The 20,934-nt window shown below is 37.8% G+C and overlaps 1 protein-coding gene across 4 annotated transcripts; it reads left to right on the plus strand.

The window, feature by feature from the left end:
- Window positions 1–249: 249 nt before the first annotated feature.
- LOC132154665 (helicase with zinc finger domain 2-like) lies at window positions 250–19,786 on the plus strand. Of its 4 annotated transcripts, XM_059563308.1 has the most exons (19): window positions 250–353; window positions 1,940–2,527; window positions 2,992–3,099; window positions 3,213–3,733; window positions 7,705–8,349; window positions 8,827–9,619; window positions 11,476–11,548; window positions 11,751–15,834; window positions 16,081–16,166; window positions 16,672–16,809; window positions 16,967–17,122; window positions 17,197–17,341; window positions 17,569–17,688; window positions 17,831–18,023; window positions 18,396–18,530; window positions 18,607–18,828; window positions 18,983–19,148; window positions 19,264–19,431; window positions 19,600–19,786. In XM_059563308.1, exons 2-19 carry the CDS (start codon window positions 2,030–2,032, stop codon window positions 19,710–19,712), a joined length of 8,364 nt encoding a protein of 2,787 aa, XP_059419291.1. In that variant the 5' UTR covers window positions 250–353; window positions 1,940–2,029; the 3' UTR covers window positions 19,713–19,786. The 4 variants fall into 4 exon arrangements, 3 of the variants coding, with proteins under 3 accessions (XP_059419291.1, XP_059419292.1, XP_059419293.1); XM_059563309.1 differs by lacking the exons at window positions 18,396–18,530; window positions 18,607–18,828; XR_009437181.1 differs by lacking the exons at window positions 17,831–18,023; window positions 18,983–19,148; window positions 19,264–19,431; window positions 19,600–19,786 and having other exon boundaries at window positions 18,607–18,735.
- Window positions 19,787–20,934: the final 1,148 nt, after the last annotated feature.

A 20,934-nucleotide genomic window follows, 5' to 3' on the forward strand; every position in this document is an offset into this window, starting at 1 on the left:
CAAAACGTACTGTAGGCTATATCTAAATATTTGTTTAAAAGTATTCCACACTGATCTTAAGGGGCGTGTCTTTCACTATCGTATACTATAAACAAGTGAATGAGAAAGACAGTCATGTAGATGGAAGGACACCCATTTGTTTTTACATTCGCTCTCTCGTTATGCAAATAGAAAAGGGGAAGGGCAAACATGATCCATGACGATCACCTCTCACTCCAAGGAAAACGAAACTCAAGCGTATACGGTATCACGGTAATGATGAGTACAGGATGATGAAGTTGGTTTTGCGTGCACTTGATGGAGATGTTTTCGAGCGCAGATGACCTCACTTTTCTCTACTCAAAAATGTAAAGGTATGTTAAAAATGAATTAAGCGTTTTATTTGTGTGGAAACGATGAGTAGCGTTCTGTTTCAGGCGTGCCTTCTACGTCAGGCATCTAATTGCACAGCGCGCGCTAATGCAATATTGTCGTTTCTTTGCATCAGCCGTTGGGTGCGACACTCCAACAGCAAGTGCAAGTTTAATTTACAACAGTATCATGCAGAATAATAAGCAATAAGCCTAACTGTTGTTATTTTGTCGTAATAAGCCAACCCAACGTCTGAAAACTTAGTAAATCCAATCGAAAAAGGAACTAAAACGAGGACAACGGCTCCCCGACTGTTCTTTATTACGCTTTAACAGAGGCTACATAAAAGTAGCCTACTACAAAACGTTTTACAACGTGCAAAGTGCAGGTTCAAAATTTCACTGCACATTTATTGGGAAAACTTTCCCTTCATTGGTGAACAGAATCAGGAAATAGTAGCTGTTCCTCCTATAAACACCCTCTCTCTCATCTCTGAATGTGTGGAATGTGATGTGTGATAAGATGTGTATTTATTTTTAGTGTCTGAAGTGGTAAACCTTGTTATTCAATGATGAACTGCCTTTAACTGTCATTTTGCATTAGTGACACACTGTTCTTCTAATGAATGTTGTTCAGTTGCTTTGACACAATGTATTTTGTTTAAAGCGCTATATAAATAATGGTGACTTGACTTGACTTGACTTTAATTGGGACCTGACTATTCAAAAGTAATCAAACTGGTAGAATTTCCTGGTGCCAGCACAAAACCTTCTGCATACTTGTGACATGAGGATATATGATGGTAGTATTAGTGTTGGGCACTAATAAAAAATATGTATTTTCTCTAGGCTGAAGCAATGGCCTCATAATTAGACAGAGCTGCCCAACAATAAACAATGTGCTTTGATATCTGACCCCTGTGTGTGTACCAGAATATAAATATGCAATGAAATTAATCCTTATGTGTATGCATTTTTTTTGTGTAATGCATATGTGCAATATTTACAAAGGTACTGTACTTTGCATAGTTTTTCTGGAGAGTTTTTCATTACACACTGACCTGAAATAGTCCTTACATGATCTAAAGCCATTTTTATACACTGTCATATTGACGTGAAATAATCCTAACATGTCCTAAAACTCTATTTATCCACCCTGAGAAATATTTGTATTGTCATTCAGGCTACAGACTAAAGAGGTTTTAACTAGAGTAATATCAGTTTAAATGCCTGACATAAAAAAAACAGTTCTGTGGAGTTAAATTCCCTTGTTTTCATGTTTTTTCATGCCATTTAAATCTGGTTGCTAGACGTTGTGAGCACTTGTCAAATGGGAAAATAAGTCGTTTTGTCTTCTGTGCATGATAATCTTGACCTTGCATTGTACACCCCCACATTTTCTTTCTCACAGGACCAGAACAACTCTGTCTGACAATTACAGAATGCTTGTCTTTCTGCTTTCCTATAGCTATTCAAAGGTCAAAATATAGCATTATTTTTTATAAGCTTGAATTATATTTGCATACTCTCTAATGTGAGCACTACAAGGGTCATCTGATGAGCTGTGTTCTTCTCTTTCCTCACCTTAGGCTGAATCTACAGCAGTATTTGAAGCTGTGAGTGCCAGCTGAAGGCGTTCATGTCAGACTGTATATGTGTTATGGCTTGAATCTGTGAAAATGTCTACAGTACAGTCTAGAGATGCTCAGCTGCAGGAGTTTATGCAGATGTATGAGCTGAGAGCTGCTTGTAACGTCTGTACTCATAAAAAGTCACACGTTTCTTACTCCATCATTGCAACACCTCACCGTTGTTCTCACAATCTTTTGCTAGTCAGAGCAAAGGTCAGAGGTCACAAATGGAGCCCTGTGTCTGTGCGGCCAGCTTACCCACAACCTAGTCGATATGAAGTGTGTTGGTACTTTGAGGAGGATGCCGGGTGCTATATGCATCATAACCGTTGCACTTTTGCCAGTAGCCCAGAAGAAGCCGCAGTGTGGAACTTACAAAAACACACAAACTTTGATCACAAAACACTGATTCATCTAATAACTCAGAGAAAGCGATTGGTTGAACAGAGCAGGCAAGAAGATGTTCAGTCGAGCTCTCATGAACCTTCATCTTACCAGGAGAAACTCCTGGAAGAATACAGATGCAGCAGCAATGAGATTCTTATTGTAAGTAAAATAAAAAAAATCTACACAAGAAAATTGCACTTAATGCAACACTGTACAACTAATGTTTTAAATATACAATTTAGTTATTTTTCAAGTTAGTAGCCAAGTAAAATAATTCAACAAATAGTTCACACAAAAATTGTATATATTTTTATAATATTATAATATATATTATATATATTATAGTATTTTTTAAGTATATTGATAATCAAACAATTGACAGCAGCCATTGACTTTCACAGTATAATATGGAAGTCAATGGCTGTGAGTTCTGTTACTCTTCTTTTGTGTTCAACAGAAGAAAGACACTTATACAGGTTTTTGAACTTGAGGGTAAGTGATGACAGAATTTCCATTTTGGGGTAAACTATCACTTGAATTATTTTGCTTACCTACTAACTTAAAATGGAACAAAATCCACAATAAAATGTGTACACCTAGACACATATATGTATATTTTGCAGATCTCTGAGCAGGTGGATGATGTGTGTGTTACACATGATGATAATCTCTGTATGGACTGTTTACAAGAAGATGGTGAAATCAGATGGAAATTCACAATCACCACTGAGGTCAGAAATCAGAACCTGCCTTAACCAACATCATCTTACACTCAGCCGTATTGCACACTGGTTACTGATTACCTTCGTTTTCTTGTGTGTATTTGTGTTTTATGTTTGTGTAGAGGTCTTTGGCTCATGTAGCTCTACTGAAAGCAGAAAATGGTGCTGTTTTCTCTTTGAGTGACAGTTTAAAGAACACCTTCCCCCCAATCACATACATCGCAGGCCACCACCTTCACTCCTCTCACTCCTACCAGCTGAGTGTGTCTTTTCTCTCATTCCGGCCCGGTGTGTATGAGCAGTGGTTGGTATTTGATTTTGATATGCGACCGGTTCTGCTCAGGAAGCTGAAGGTGAGAGTCGGTCAGCAGTTCCATGTCCAGCCAGATGAGGCAGAAGAGAGCGAATGTGCTGAGATTCTATTGGATGAGCGCTGGAACAGTGGAAACAGGGTTATCGTGCCCTTCTTTGCCAGAAAGGAGAAGGATGAGCAGTTACTTAGTAAATACAAACCACCCCAGATTAACCTACAGTTCAATCCCTATGCAGATCACAGTTCCCCACTTCATCGTGACAATTACAGAGAGAGAGCACACCACTTCCTTTTCAAAGAGGAAATTGCAGAGGAAGAGCTCATTAGCAGGTACAGATAGTTTGTAGAAATAATACACCACTTGAAACACCCTTGGGTTATGGGTTAGTGCTTGTTTCAGAATTTTTTATTCCAGGAATGCCCAGTCCTGTTCTTGGAGATCTACCCTCCTGCAAAGTTCAGCTCCAACCCTGATCAATCACAGCTGAATAAGCTACTTAAGATCATCAGAAACACGTGATAATTACAAATAGGAGTGTTGGAGCAAGGCTGGAACTGAAGTCTGAAGGTAGATCTCCAGGAATAGGATTGACCATCCCTGGTTTAGGAAATCAACAATGCTGAAAACAATTAAATCTTCAGAATCAGCTGCAGTGAATGGTAAGGCTATATACACTACTAACCAGTATGTTTATGCTTGCAATAATAAGTTCAAACTAGATAAAAAAGTTTGTCAAGACAAACTTTAAGTTGGCTTGAGAAAGCCTGACCAGAAAGTTTGAAAAGTTTACAAAGTTTGAAAATGTGAAAAGTTTGAAAATGTGAAAAGTTTGAAAATGTGAAAAGTTTAAAAAGATTTAAAAGTTTAAGAAGTTTAAAAAAGAAAGTGATTAACATATTGCTAGCATAACAAGCAAGAGACTACCATGTCATTAGCATGATTAGCAAAGTTGCTAGCATGTTGCTAGCATGATTAGCAAGTGACTACCATGTACTTAGCATGATTAGCAAGGTATCTAACATGTCGCTAGCATAATTAGCAAGTGACTAGCCATGTCATTAGCATGATTAGGAAGTTACTAGCATGTTTCCAGCATGATTAGTATGCGACTAACAAGTTTGCTAACATGATTAGCATGTTTCTAGCATGATTAGCATGTTGCTAGCATGTCGCTAACATAATTAGCAAGTGACTAGCCATGTCGTTAGCATGATTAGCAAGTTAGTAGCATGTCGCTAGCATGTTGTTAGCATGATTATCATGTTTCTAGCATGATTAGCAAGTTAGTAGCATGTCGCTAGCATGTTGTTAACATGATTAGCATGTTTCTAGCATGACTAGCATGCGACTAGCATTTTGCTAGCATGATTTTAGCATGATTAGCATGTTGCTACCATGTTTCTAGCATGATTAGCATGCGACTAGCATGCTTCTAGCATGATTTTAGCAATATTAGAATGTTGCTATCATGTTTCTAGCATGATTAGCATTCGACTAGCATGATTAGCATGTTGCTAGAATGTTTATAGCATGATTAGCATGCGACTAGCATGTTGCTAGCATGATTTTAGCATGATTAGCTAAAATGGTTAGCATGGTTAGCATATGCTAACATATGCTAACATAACATATGCTAACATATGGTTAGCATGTTTCTAGCATGTGACTAACATGTTGCTAGCATTATTTTAGCATGATTAACATGATGCTAGCATGTTTCTATCATGGTTAGCATACGACTAGCATGTTGCTAGCATGTTTCTAGCATGATTAGCATGTTGCTAGCATGTTTCTAACATGATTATCATGTTGCTAGCATGTCGCTAGCATGTTTCTAGCATGATTAACATGTTGCTAGGATGTTGTTAACATGTTTCTAGCATGATTAGCATGCAACTAGCATGTTGCTAGCATTATTAGCATGTAGCTAGCATGTCGCTAGCATGTTTCTAGCATGATTAGCATGCAAATAGCATGTTGCTAGCATTACTACCATGTTGCTAGCATGTCGCTAGCATGTTTCTAGCATGAATAACATATAGTTACCATGTTGCTAACATGTTTCTAGAATGATTAGCATGCGACTAGCATGTTGCTAGCATGATTTTAACATGATTAGCATGTTGTTAGCATGTTTCTAGCATGACTAGCATGCGACTAGCATGTTGCTAGCATGATTTTAGCATGATTAGCATGTTGCTAGCATGTCGCTAGCATGTCTCTAGCGCGATTAACATGTTGCTAGCATGTTTCTAGCATGATTAGCATGCGACTAGCATGTTGCTAGCATGTTTCTAACATGATTAGCATGTTGCTAGCATGTTTCTAGCTTGATAAGCATGCGACTAACATGTTGCTAGCATGACTAGCATGCGACTAGCATTTTGTTAGCATGTTTCTAGCATGTTTCTAGCATGATTAGCATGTGACTAGCATGTTGCTAGCATGTTTCTAGCATGACTAGCATGCGACTAGCATGTTGCTAGCATGATTTTAGCATGATTAGCATGTTGCTAGCATGTTTCTAGCATGATTAGCATGTTGTTAGCATGTTTCTAGTATGACTAGCATGCGACTAGCATGTTGCTAGCATGTTTCTAGCATGATTAGCATTGTTGCTAGCATGTTTCTACCATGACTAGCATGCGACTAGCATGTTGCTAACATGATTTTAGCATGATTAGCATGTTGCTAGCATGATTAGCACGTGACTAGCATGTTTCTAGCATGATTCGCATGTTTCTAGCATGACTAGCATTTGACTAGCATGTTGTTAGCATGTTCCTAGCATGATTAGCATGCGACTAGCATGTTGCTAGCATGATTAGCATGTTGCTAGCATGTTTCTAGCATGACTAGCATGTGACTAGCATGTTGCTAGCATGATTTTACCATGATTAGCATGTTGCTAGCATGTTGCTAGCTTGTTTCTAGCATGACTAGCATTCGACTAGCAAGTTGCTAGTTTGATTAGCATGTTGCTAGAATGATTTTAGCATGATTAACATGTTCTTAGCATGTTTCTAGCATGACTAGCATGCGACTAGCATGTTGCTAGCATTATTTTAGTATGATTAGCATGTTGCTAGCATGTTTCTAGCATGATTAGCATGTTGCTAGCATGTTTCTAGCATGACTCGCATGCGACTAGCATGTTGCTAGCATGATTTTAGCATGATTAGCATATTATTAGGATAGATAGATAGATAGATAGATAGATAGATAGATAGATAGATAGATAGATAGATAGATAGATAGAAATAGTCAGATTGATGGATAGATGTATGTAGCTTGAACGGTCTAGGAGGAATTAGTGTCCAAAAATTTTGCGGCCAGAAAAATAAGAAGAATAATAATAAGTTTAAATAGGATTTCAGTAAGTTGGCTTTCTCAAGCCAACTTAATAAAATAACAACAAATACCAGTTAGTAACATCAAGCAGCATAACCCACTGTTTTTGCACCTTTATTTTGGCTGTGCCGGTTAAAAATAAGGTGGATCTTTTTATAATTTTTATTCAAGGACACATTGTTTGCCCATATTTACTTCTTTTTAAATGCAAATTCAATCCTGTTCTAATTATAGTATAAAATGTGGCCAAAGTTCAACACTAGATAAGACGGAGATGTGTATAAACAGATTCAGGTTTGGGTTCACTGATAGATTCTATTATAACTATTGGTTTTGTTCTTCCTAGAGATGTTATATCCTTATGGAAACAAATATCCAATATGTAATTGTAAATATTACCACATGCTTATCTAAGTCCAATAACGTATTTTATATCATATTGTCATCCACAACCACAGACATTTTTTCCTTGGTCCCTCATGATCATTTGCATAGAGAGGAGTCAAAGACTACTTAGTATGGGTCACATGTAAACACTGTAAACAAATTAATCATAGAGATTTTACTTATTGAATAGAATCTCTACATCTGAAATTGTGTATTGTAATGTTACTTATTCCTCATCACATGAATTTGAGCTCATTCAGGGATCAGAGACACTGATATCACAGAATGTAATGGCCTCTGAGTTCGATAATACTAGGCAGTTATATAGTCTTCACCCAAATTGGTTCTGTGACCTTCAAACCAAGCCAAAAATAAATAAATTGTTTATCAGTAGAGATACACTGAATATCTGCTTCATATTGGGTTATAGTCCTTATTAGTGATTTAAAATTGATCAATATTGGATATTTAATTGTGCATGCTCATTTCCTCTGTTTTTACCTTTAGATTACATATGCAATATATTAATGGTTGGTCCTGTTTTCTTTTCCCACACTGGTAGATTAAATGTTTGTGGGAGAGTGTTTCTCTCTGACCAGTTGGGTGATGGTAAGTTTTACGCTGCTGCAGGGAAGCTCTTTGCCACTCTGAAGGTATCCTGCTCTCTCACACCAGACTCTCCTGAAGGGCTGATGCTTAAACGAGGGGTGCAGATGGCTATGGTGAACTGCATACCAGCAAAGGCCAGTGTGCCTGTAGATCGCAGAAACCATGTGTACGAGGCATTGGTGCTCAAACAAGCTGCTGGTGAGGGTCACATCGGTCTTCATCTGTGTGCACAGTGTGTGTCTGAGCTACAGCTGAGGAAAGAAACCTGGTGTAAAATGGAGGTTCAGTTTCAGTTGGACAGACTGACATTCTGTCAGATACACCAGGCTATTGACCACCTACCAGACTTGCACAATGTTCTGCCTGACTTCAGTAACTGTTGTGTCCCTGTGAACATAACCAAACAGTGTGAATTGAACAACAAGCAGCAAGTCGCCCTGAACTTCATCCTTGGCAAGTGCGAGGTCAATAAATTGGCTCCTCCCTTGCTGATATATGGGCCATTTGGCACTGGAAAGACACTCTGTCTTGCCTCAGCAGCAGTAAAGCTGGCCCTACATTCTCAAAACAAAGTGCTCATCTGTACATATACTAACAGGTAAGTTTCTATGTTATAAATACGTTTGAGATATGTTCATTTTACATCATTATTAGATGATGAAAGAAACTGGAAAAGGAAAAATCAAGCGTAGCATTAATTCTGGCAGGTCATGTGAAGCTTCATCGACTGACTCTCAGCTGATCCACATCTATATAGAAATACAACACCAGTCATGGCATTCCTGTATAGTCTATTCAGTATTATACTGCAACAGAATTATAATTTAGTGGTCATTATACAAAAGTATTTGACTACAGAACTGACAAGATCAGAATTCATTTTTCAGAAGAATGGCATAAACAAGTTACTTATGTGTTCTTAAAATACAATATTATCAGTTTTTTATTTAAATTGAGATAGCAACACTTAATTTGTATAGATATGCTTTGCAATATTTCCCTTGTGAATATAAAAGCTCCTGTCTATTAAAATGTACATTTAAGAAATCAAATTTTTTAACTTTGTTTCCTGTAGTTCTGCAGATTTATATGTCAGAGAGCACTTCCATCCATACATTGCAAATGGACACCCAAACCTAAAAATACTCAGGATAAAGGCAAACAGAGGTGGGGCCTCCATCAGGGCAACTGATGACATCACTCAGAAATATTGTCTTTGCTCTCCAGATAGACAGTCCTTCATCCACCCAGCACGCTCTGATCTAGAGTCACACCGCATCATTATAACCACCACATCGATGACAAGGCATCTCCGTGAGCTGAGGCTTCCTGAAGATTTCTTTAGTCATATTCTGATCGATGAGGCATCTCAGATGCTGGAGGGTGAAGCACTTATGGCTCTGGGCTTAGCAGACAAACGCACTCGAGTGGTTTTGGCAGGAGACCACATGCAGATGGCTCCAAAACTTTTTTCTGTAATTGATGACAAACGATCAGAGCACACATTGCTCAATCGTCTATTCCACTACTATCAGGATGAGAGCAGCAACATTGCCAAGAAAAGCAGGGTCATCTTTAACGAAAACTATCGTTCCACTGCAGAAATAGTGGACTTTGTATCCACTCACTTCTATGTAAGTGATGGGATCAAGGCCAAAGGAGAGGTCCCTCCCCACCCAAGGTTACACCCCCTGATGTTTCAGCATGTCAGAGGAGAATGCCATCTAAATTCCACCTCCATGTCTTGGTTCAATCTTGCTGAGGTCAACAGTGTGATAAACATGGTGCAAGAGCTTCTGACAGACTGGCCAAAGGAATGGGGTGATAAAGAGCCAAGGCAAATCTGTGTTCTTAGTGAAGGCCAACAGGTACAATTCAAAGCATTTATACATTGGACATATGGCAAATGAGTTATGAATAAAATTATTAATGCCATACTGTAAGTGGTTGTTCACACAGAATGCATATTTGCATCTAAAATAATTGTTTTAAAAAAGCACAGTGCAGAATGCGAGGGTCTCGAGATGCACTTTTGAGATATAATCCAGTAACGGATATAATAGCTGTGTCTCATTTAGAAGGACACATCCTCTGGAGGTTGAATCCTCTAGGATGCGTATACGGTGTCCTTAACCCTGGGATTAAACGAGACAGCCTTCGTAGGACGGACGGAAAAGGAAACAGGAAGTATCACGTTGCTATGCCAACACATAGCGTCGTTGGGCTCTCACACTTGTTAAAGAAAAAAAATAATAAGTATTTCTCGCCTTGCTAGCAAAGTACTGTTAAACTGTAAAAAAAAAAAAGAACACTAAACACTTGTAATCATGTTTACCACACTTGTAATTCAACTTTTAAAAAATGAAGAACTTTAAAATACTAACATTTAAACACCACATCTCCACTTGTGTGTAGATCCATACATCAAATGTGATGTCTAGATCTGTTGCCGCCATTTTTTCAAATAAACAATGGTTATTTATGGGCGACGCAAAGAATTGTGAGTTATCTGTAGCAACAAAGGATGCACCTCATGTATCCTTCGAATTCTTGAGAAAAAAGGTCTCTTTCGGAGTGTGCTACTTGCTTTTCTGAAATGAGACAACCTCGATGACATATGCAGCCTTCGAATGCGACCTTTGGAGGGCGCAGCCTTCCAAATGAGACACAGCTAATAGTGTCTCCTCCAACATGTTTCCAGGGAGTAAAACAGTTGCTAGCCAACTTTCTGTTGTAAACAAAAGCTCGCAATGCTTGTTCCTCCTCCAGGATCTTCTGATTGGTCCACTGTATTGGAACTAACATTGATGAGCAGCACTGTGTGTAAAAAGTTGAACTTCTCTTAAGTCTTAAAGGGGTCATATGATGCGATTAAAATTTTTCCTTTCTCTTTGGAGTGTTACAAGCTCTTGGTGCATAAAGAAGATCTGTAAAGTAGCAAATACTAAAGTCTCAAACCCAAAGAGATATTCTTTATAAAAGTTAAGTCAACCACACACCCCTAAAATGGCTCATTCTAACATGCCCCCACATCTCTACGTCATGGTCTGGGAAGATTTACATAATGCTGCTAAATGTTCACTCAAAGAAAGAAGGTGTAAATTTGATTCTCGTTGTTGCCACCAGCGCCATGTTGTGGAGATGCTGTTTCGTTGTGAAAGCAAAAATACTTTGTTTGGCCTTCCAAAAGAGGACACAACTAGAAATCAGTGGTAAAGTTTTATTTACATCACTGTTCCAGAACAGTTCATCCAAATATTTAGTGTGCAGCACATTTTATGGATGACTGTTTAGCAGCATCATATGACCCCTTTAAAAATGTGGTGCTCATGTCCAACGATTATATGCGTCTGTCTAGCATGTTTACATAAAAGAACACAGGAAAAGTTGCGCATTGGAATGGAAAAACGCATTCTGTGTGAATTCTAAGTGCTGTATGATGACATGCTCCATGAACAATAATTAAATACCCACTGTTAATCTCATCATGCAGGGATGAGAAATCTCAGGAATTTAACAATTCTGCTTCCTCTTAATGATTATAATTCCTTAACAGTTTGATTTAAATTTCTTTTTCAATTTGAGGAAAAAAATATTTTAAAAACACTGCAAAATTATAGTATACTGATAATATAAAAGTTTTTAAAGGCTTTAATTTGGTTAAAGTCACAATACTGATCATCAAATACATCATCAAAACATCCTTTCTCTTTCATTTCTTCAGCTTGAGGTCATCAAAAATCATCTCCGCCAGAAAGGAGCTCATGTTTCTGTTCAAAATTTAGCAAACATTCAAGGTACTGTTTGGTTCAAAACAATACTATCTGCTGAAGCTCAGGAAACATGTTTGATTAATCAAGAAAAAAGTGAAATAATCTCAGTATTATCTTTTATTTCACAATAATGTCACAATTTGTGTCTGTTCATACATTATTTAATGTTTTATAATTGTAATTATTTCTAAATTATAACTTTCCCATTAAATTTCTGTGTCCTTAGGGAAACAGTTCAGGGTCATCATAATAACAACAGTTCAGACAAGAGACAGGCTTCTTCAGTCAGAGTTAAGCTGCCCAGACTTTTTTGATGACATTCGTGCATTGAACACTGCCTTGACCAGAGCCCAATCACTGGTGATTGTAGTTGGAGATGCTGGTGCTCTTTGTTGTTTTGGAAAGTGCTCAATAATCTGGAGGTCTTACATAAAACACTGCATCAGCAAAGACAGCATGAAACCAGAAAATTTTACCTATGACATCCTACAACAGGAAGTATTGGAAATTTCTAAATTTCAGAAGACAGAAAAGGTAGACATGTCTGAGACTTTTGTACCTCTCCAGGCTGAAACTGATGCTATTTTGAAAGAGATGGATGACTATGGTTCCGATGTACAGGACTCAGATGAAGAGAATGAACAAAAGAGACCTTTATTCTCTTCCTCTGAAAAAGAAAACTTATTGGAGCTGGTCAGGAAACACCCTGCTAAATACAAGCACGGAGAATTGGTGATGAAGGCCCACCAGTCAGGTTATGTACTACCCTATGACAATCCATCTGAACACATTCATGTTAAAGGAAGGAAAAACATTGGCATGACTTTCCCTGGGGATGAAGTTGTGGTTGAGACTGGACGAGATGATGAAGGCTGTCTTACTGGGAAAGTTTTAGGTTTCACAAACAGACAACGTACATCCTCTGAATTTGTGTGTTTTTTAGAGGATGAAAATTATCACAAACGAACACAGAACACTGCCAAAAATTTGGTGCCAAAAATGATGATACCCCTCAATAATAACACCACCAAAATACGCATCTTGACAAAGAAAGAGACTTGCGATTTGATTCCAGTATGGAAGTATGCCAATGGCAATTGGACAATAAGAAGACATTTTCTTGTTGATGAACAAATAAAACAGGAGTATGTTTTTGTTGTTCAGATTTTGGGCTGGAAAGAACACTGTTCATTTCCGCTAGGCAAAGTTATTGATATTCTACCAATTGGGACATCTTTAGAGGAGGGACTTGAGATTTTAAAATCAGAGTTTAAATTAACACCTCCTCTACTGCAAGAAGATACATGTCTAGAGATGAAAGCTGATGGAACTGATGACGAGAAAAGAAGAGATTTCAGAGGTTTACAAACCTTTACCGTTGATCCACCCACAGCTAGAGACTTGGATGATGCCATTAGTGTTAACAATCTGGGAAGCTGTTATGAAATAGGCGTTCATGTTGCAGATGTGGCTAGTTTCGTGTCTAAGGACAGTTCACTTGATAGCTTCGCAAAAGAGATGGGAGAAACTTTTTATGATCCTGGAAAAGAACCTGCATTCATGTTCCCAAAACATTTTGCCACCACGTATTGGAGTCTTCTCCCAGATGAAGATCGCAAAGCCATTTCATTAATTGTCACAGTGGAAAAGGAAACAGGCCTTATCAAAAAAAGGACCTTTTACATCTCTAAGGTCAAATCTAAAAAGCAACTGACCTACAAGGAGGCTGAGTATATAGTAAGTCAGTGTGATGGCGAGCTAAGATTTGATACTTTAGAGGACTGTGTCAGAGTGGCATACCGTTTTGCCAGAAGCCATCAAAAAGCACGACTTAAAGAAGACTGGAACTATGCCCAACCTGATAAACACCGGAAGCCAGGGGAGAGAGAAGCAAATCTAATGGTTGAAGAGTTAAACATAATGTTTAACCATGAAGTGTCAAAATTTCTGACAGAACACACAGACACTAAACTCTGCACCCCTCTGAGGTGTCAGGCTCCTCCTATGGCAGAACAATTAAAGATGATCAGTGATCGACATATGGAAGTTCCTTTGTCCTCGCACTTGACATTCCATATCGACAGAAATCGAGTGGACCTGAATAACATGATCACATTCACTGTGTATTCTCCAGGGTCTATAGATGTTTACCCTAACAATCATCCTTACCCTGATGGTGACTCCAGCCACCTACGAGATGCAATCTCTGTCAGTGACTCTGAATGTCACTTTGAAATTGGTGTTCACAAAGTAGATTTTTTTAGCTATGTGTCTCAGGACAATATTCAGAACTTGACTGCACAATCAAACATGTGGAGTTTTATGCCAGGCAAAAATCGTCGTGCTATCTCCTTAATTCTGACAATGGATAAAAAAAAAGGCAAACTAGTCGAGCAAAAGTTAGTGCTTTCCCGCATAAAGTCAAGCAGGGCATTGTCCTACAATGAAACTGACAGCATCATCATCCAGCCAGGTGAAAATGAAATGAAGTGTGATTCTCTAGAAAGCTGCATCCTTGTGGCTTATAGATTTGCACTTGATCACAAGCAAAAGAGACTCTCTGGACACGTGGGCAGCTACAGTCCTGCTGATCTCAGATCATCAGAAGACAGCAAGTGTAGGTTAATGATGGAGGAGCTGATGCTGATGTTTCAAAAAGCTAGTGATCAGCTGATTAATCAAGAAACTCCATTACCGAACACTTTTAGCTATCCAGTGACAGCTTCGCCTGAACTGGTGGGGAGACTGAAGAGAGAAAATGAGGAGTTTGGGTCCCTCCATGCATTGGAGGAACGTCTGGATTCAGATATTGGGCAGAACTCTGGCAGTTTCATCATTCTTACATCTGTGTGGCAAAAGATTGAATCAGCAGCAATTACATGTGACTTTTACAGAATGGCTGATCTAATTTCTACAGATGACATTCATCCACAGTTAGCTCCAGCAATTGTTCAATTAAGGGCCATTACCAATAAAGCGTTCTTCATTCGTTCACTCTCCTGCAAAGATGCTTTACTTGGGCACTATTCGTTAAATCTGGAATCATACACACATGCATCCTCACCCATTCGCCGGTACATAGATGTGGTTCTTCAGAGGCTCATGCATGCCGTTATCAGTGATTGTCCTGTTGAGTACTCTCAGATAGACATTGAGCTGATGTGTGACAAATGTAAAACAGGAGAAATGAGGGCACGGGAGTATGAAAGCAAAGCAGAGTCACTATATCTCGCAGTCAACCTACAAAAACAAACCTCATACAAAGTGGCTTTTGTCACCATTGTTCGACGTGACAGTAAAAGTTTCAAACTATCATTTCCATTTGACAAAGGAACTTTCCCGGACAAGCTTCCTGTTAAGTACAGCAATTTACAACTTGAGGATCAACCAGTATTTGACAAGAATCAAGTGACACTTACTTGGAAAAAACGGATGTACTCTCTGAGCATGACCCAGACACCACTGCAGAACTTGAAATTCTGTTCAGAGATACAGCAAAACACCTGGCATGCCATTGTTGAGGCAGTACGAGATGAACAGTGGGAAGAGGCAAAGTCTCTTGTACTGAAAGCAGATGTGAGAGATCACAGTGATACAAGTGAAGTGCATATCTCTGGATTTGATCCTGATTGCACTTTTATGTCTGAAGCGGATCATTACAGGGACTTCGCACTCTGTCTGAAGGCTGGAGACACTGTGCAGGTCCAGCTGACCTCAGAAAGGGACAGGGGCTACTGGGTGCCTACTGTACAGTTATTGAGTGTGAGTTCAACCTTTGAGATCTGTGTGGAACATACTGACAATCCTATTAAGTGCTTTTCCAAACGTGCAAACTGCCCATCCAAAGGTTACTATAAGGATGTAAACGAATATGTGGAGATATGGAAGCCCCTATGTGACATGGAGTCTGCAGCAACTGCTGTAGATGACAGTGATTGTGTTGTCATAGAGAATGTGCACATAACTTGGATTCCATCTTCTGATGGTTCCAGACTCTCTGGAACTTTCTCTCTGCCTGTGGAATATGTCAAGAAGTGGGCAATTGAATTTAACCTGGCCAGGTGTTTGCTCTGTATCCGAAAAAGAGAAAGCAGACAGCAGAACCAAGCAGATCAGTCAGAGCTGGATCCAGAAATCTTCACTTGGGTGGCCCATGGTGTGACAACTAAGTGTTTGGATCCTTCGGAAAACAGTGTGAATAAGTCCAAAATTATTCACTTTATCATAAAATATGCATCCATAAACATTCCAAAGTTCAAGAGGGATGCCACATTTACAGTGGAGATGATCCCAAAACTCATTCCAGATATGTAAGCATGAGACTCATCACACCACAACCACCATATTATAAGTTTTCAATACTCTACAACTAAACCCTTTACATTACAAGATACTGGATTATACCAAATCTCATTATTCAATTTTTGTATATTTATTTATCGGTTCTTAAAAATATTTTGTTCAATATATAGATGCAAAGTTACGACAACCATGATATGTAATGATGCCTATTTTTTTGTTGTTGTTCTGTTTTGTTTTTTGCTTGATTCATCCAGACGGAAGGAAAGTGCAGTGAATAATTTAACAGCAGCTAATGAACTTGTTAAGAACATTGCACTAAGACACCGGATTCGGAAAGAAAGTATGCATTAAATTCATATACTGTCATATGTTGAGTGAGAGCATGAACAGCAAGATCCTTAAGCAATGCCAAGTGTGCATCATCAAAACCAGTTCAAACACATAAAACCCCTATAATATAGACCCAGATTACAGACCTCTCATTAGCTGTACATATATTTAAGTGAATCAATAGCTAATGTGAAAGTATTAAAATGCTGATTTCATACATACTGTATGTGAACGAGACCCACTGTTCTTTTTCAATTAATTAACTACTTTATCTTTTGTACAGTGCAGTATATTCATCATCATTTTGACTTCATAAGAAACAGTACAATTTTAGATTGATATAGTATGCTTCTGTTTATTTTTTTATAATATACCTAGACAGGATGTTAGTGTCTTATTAGCTTCTCTTTTTTATGTACATTTGAACACCACAGTGTGAGTGAAAATGTATACAATTACACTGGTTTCATTAGTCCCTTGGTTTTTAAGGTACTTTCGGTTCTATCAATCCACAGGCTCTAATCCAGCTGTATATCTATATGTGCTTATGAGAGAGGAACCACCAGCAGGTCTGCCTCGACTGAATGAAAGTCAGTTTAAAGCTTTGGAGCAAGCTCTGAACAGCAAATTCACCGTCATTCAAGGGCCTCCAGGTTACCCATTAACCATATACAGTTTTTAAAATTTATTTTAATCTTAAAGATCCCAGATAGACTCTTAAGTTTATGGACTTAGGAAGGGAATTTTACTATAATTTTTCTAAATGTTTCTTAATGTGATTGAAAAGTGCCTTTTGTTTATTCTTAATAGGAACAGGAAAGACAGTTGTAGGAGCGTACATAGTGTACTGGTTCTCACAGCTGAACACTAAGAATCCCTGGAAGCTGAAGGATGTGAAAGACAAAGAGAAAAGAGAAGTTATTCTTTACTGTGGACCGTCAAACAAGTCTGTGGATGTAGTTGCAGGTAAGTATTTTTTTTTAAACTAGAATTTGTGTACAGGAAAAACTTGTATTTATTTGATTGTGTTGTGTGTGCAGAATTCCTGCTCAAGTTTGGACGTAAGCTGAAGCAACTACGCGTGTACAGCAGACAGATGGAGATGCAGGAGTTTCCCTACCCCGGCAGCAACCTTCAGTTATCACAGAAATCACTGCGCCAAGAGCGATCAAAACCTGAGCTCAAGTACTACCAATTACCTAAATATTGCCATATTGTGATCACCTAACATCATATTTGATATTGTACAGTTATTTAATCTATAATGAAAGAGTTAAAAAAAGAACAAACTGTCACTAACTGAATTTTTAAGTACAGAGGGTCAAAACTGAATGAAATACTTTTTCAGTGTGGAATAATGTTTTTGCATAGTTTATCTGTACAGTACTCAATTTTTACATCCTTTTGTCTAGGGAAATATCACTTCATCACAGAATTCGAATGAGTCATAACCCTTGCTCTCAAGAAATAAAGAAATTTGATGAAAGAATTGCTCATAACCCCCATTCACTGACAGATGCAGACATAGAAGAGTAAGTTCTAATGCGTCTTCCCCCTTTCTTCCTTTACTTTTAGCATAATCTCCATTGTCCATCCATCCTCAATCTCCATTCTCATCAGCACATCTCCGTATTTAACAATATGTGTGTTATGTAAATGCATGTGTATCCTCAGATATAAAAAGCTGCTAAATTCTGCACGTTTGCATGAACTGGAAAGGCATGATATTATTCTATGCACTTGCACGGCTGCTGCCTCCCCAAACCTCACCAAGACACTCAGTGCACGACAGATCCTCATTGATGAGTGTGCCATGGCAACAGAACCCCAGACGCTTGTCCCATTGGTCAGCTTTAAACCTGAGAAGGTCAGTGTGACTCTTGACCTATAACAAACAAGCCAGTCAAAAACAATATGAATTATACAGACTGGACATAAAACTTGCCTGCACAGCCTAAATTATTCATTAAAGTATTTCAACTGGGCTTCGGAAGAAAGCTAACCTTAAAACACACCCTTTATAGCACACTACACAAAGACTTCAAATGAAGCTGCTGGACACAAATAACTCTTTACCAGCTCACCTTTAAAAACAGTACACTAGAAACTTAGAAGCAGAATAAACAAAGTTTGAAAATCACACACTGCACAGCATTATGCTTAGTTATTCATTCAGAACCTTCCATGAGGGTTTTCAGTTCCTGACCTTGTCATACAATAATATATACTTGTCTTGCAGGTCGTGCTGTTGGGGGACCACAAGCAATTGCGTCCGATAGTGAAGAATGAGCATGTGCGGAGACTGGGAATGACACGCTCTCTCTTTGAACGTTACATGGATAGAGCACTACTGCTTGACACCCAATACAGAATGGTACAAGACAAACACATACATGCTTCAAATTCATGCTTACATACTGTACACATTTAATTTGGGATTCTTTCTTCAGCATGAAGAGATCTGCAAATTCCCATCAGAGGCATACTATCTGGGTAGGCTGATAACTAAAGTGGATGAACGGACCAGCGTGCTACAGATTAAAACTGAAAGAACAAGACAAAGCAAACACATTCTTTTTGGAGACATACAAGGTGACGAGATTAGTTTGGTTGTTCCAACTGCACGGGGGAACGAGAACTCAAAAGCCAACATTGAAGAGGTTAAAAAAGCTGTAAGTAAAAGATAAGATATGAAACCTATAAAAAAAAGTACCCTGAATAGAACTTACAGTATTTGCAGCTACCTTATAAAATACTTCAAATAAAGTTTAGAAATTAGAAGTTAGAATTAGAAGCCCAGATGTGTTTGAATGTGTTCTTATGCAGGTTGAGATTTGTCATCAGCTGGTGTCAGTGGGCCGTGTGAGGCAGGAGGACATTGCCATTCTGTCACCATACAATGCACAGGTGGCCCAGATCAGAGATGGACTCAGAAAGTCCAATGACCCCCAGATGGAGAGAGTCACAGTCACCACCATTACAAAGAGCCAAGGTGACGCTTTTTATTGAAGACTATTGTATTTGGTCTGTTACATAAAATTGTATTAATGTTTGTGGTCATATTCAACCTTCATTATAAATAAGAGAGCATGATAATGTGATTGCAGGCAGTGAGTGGCGGTATGTGATTCTGTCAATGGTTCGCTCCTGCCCCAGCAACAAGATTGAACCTGTACCTTCAAGGGAATGGCTCTCCAATCACATTGGCTTTGTGGGCGATGAAAACCAGATCAATGTGGGGATAACAAGAGCACAGGATGGGCTATGCATTCTGGGTATTCCATATATTACATTCATCTAGTTTTTTAACAAATGACTAAATACATATACAAATATCTAAAAAAAAAAAAAATTTAAATTCAGTTTTATGGAAAATAATTATAGAATCCTTGCTACTACCATTTCTTTTTTAAGATATTAATATATTTAATTCTGTGCTTTAGGCAATCAGGAGGTACTGAACTGCAGCACAGCGTGGAAGAAACTACTGAAACATTATTCAGGTCAAGGCTGTGTGGTCACTGCAGACCAGATTACAGTACACAATGTCCGTTAAATCAGTTTTAAAGTTGAATCTTGAAGCATATTACACTTAGTGTTTTTTAAGACTTTATTTTTACCCATACAGTCTAAATTTCTAGTATCATTCCACCACATTTTTTAATGGTTATGGTCATCTTGATGAACTAACAAATGTAAAAAATCTAGCCATTCCTCACATTTTAATTAATGTAAAATATTGGCAGCTTGAGAGAAGAAATTACATATATTTTGTTGCTTATAACTATACCAACTCTTGTTGATTTATTGTTTAAAAAAAAAAAAAAAAAAAATTATTCATACATTTTCACAAAAAAAAACATTTGTTTTTAAAATTTTGAAATATTGTAACTGTTGATCTGCTGAGCCATTTCTTGGTCTATCATTGCCGTATCTGCATTTTTGTTATTTTTATTTTTGCTTTAAATATAATAGTAAACCAGTCCTCTGCAGTGGGAAAAAAAACTTTCAGAATCTTTCTATAATTTTATTATTATTATTTTTTTTACATTGCTGCTAATGACAATTTACCACAGTCCTACTGTAGTACAAAATGCAACAATGTAAGTTCAGCAGCTATATTTGTATGAGTGCTATATCATATTCACTAATGAAAAGAATATCTTACAAATCACAGATTTATAAATGGCTTGTATGTTTTACATTTTTGAGTAGATGAAGAAAGTGATTTTTAAAAAGTTATTTAACATTTAAGCTGCAAAATGTCAAGCACCTGCGTTAAAGGTCCCATTATGTTTATTTTTTAGGATTTTTTTTTTTTTTTATGCTTTTTTTAATGTTTCCTGAGGTGTACTTATATTGTTAGTATGATTTTTACATTTTAAATTTAGAAATAAAAGGCATTTTCATATCCTGATTTTAGTCCTCTGGTTTGAATGCTCTGTTTGAATGGGCGTGTCTGCTGTGAGACTCTTGTTGTGATTGGCTGACATCTTTGCATTCGAAATACGTATTACATGTGGAACCCCTCTCAAATACTTTTACTACGTTTTTTTTTTACTATTACAGCTGTCGAGATTAACGAATCGTGGAAGTGTTGATTATAGCATTATTTTTTTTTAGCTTTTCACATCACATGAAAGGCTCCGGTGATGAGCATTGAGTAGACAGTCTTTTTATTGCGTGAATGCAGTGATCTCGTCATTGCAACGCATTTGCAATGCATAAACAGTATTAAACTATTTAGAAAGAAAGTCTGTGTGAACTTGAATAATTTT

The sequence above is a fragment of the Carassius carassius genome, chromosome 12 (genome assembly GCF_963082965.1).
Source record: "Carassius carassius chromosome 12, fCarCar2.1, whole genome shotgun sequence".
Classification (NCBI taxonomy): domain Eukaryota; kingdom Metazoa; phylum Chordata; class Actinopteri; order Cypriniformes; family Cyprinidae; genus Carassius; species Carassius carassius.

Excerpts from the sequence above, each read along its gene's own strand:
- LOC132154665 (XM_059563308.1), top strand. The coding sequence starts at position 2,030 with ATGTCTACAGTACAGTCTAGAGATGCTCAGCTGCAGGAGTTTATGCAG. Across the intron at positions 3,734-7,704 it reads GAGGAAGAGCTCATTAGCAG|ATTAAATGTTTGTGGGAGAG; the intron begins GTACAGATAGTT and ends CCACACTGGTAG. Across the intron at positions 17,689-17,830 it reads ACAGATGCAGACATAGAAGA|ATATAAAAAGCTGCTAAATT; the intron begins GTAAGTTCTAAT and ends GTGTATCCTCAG.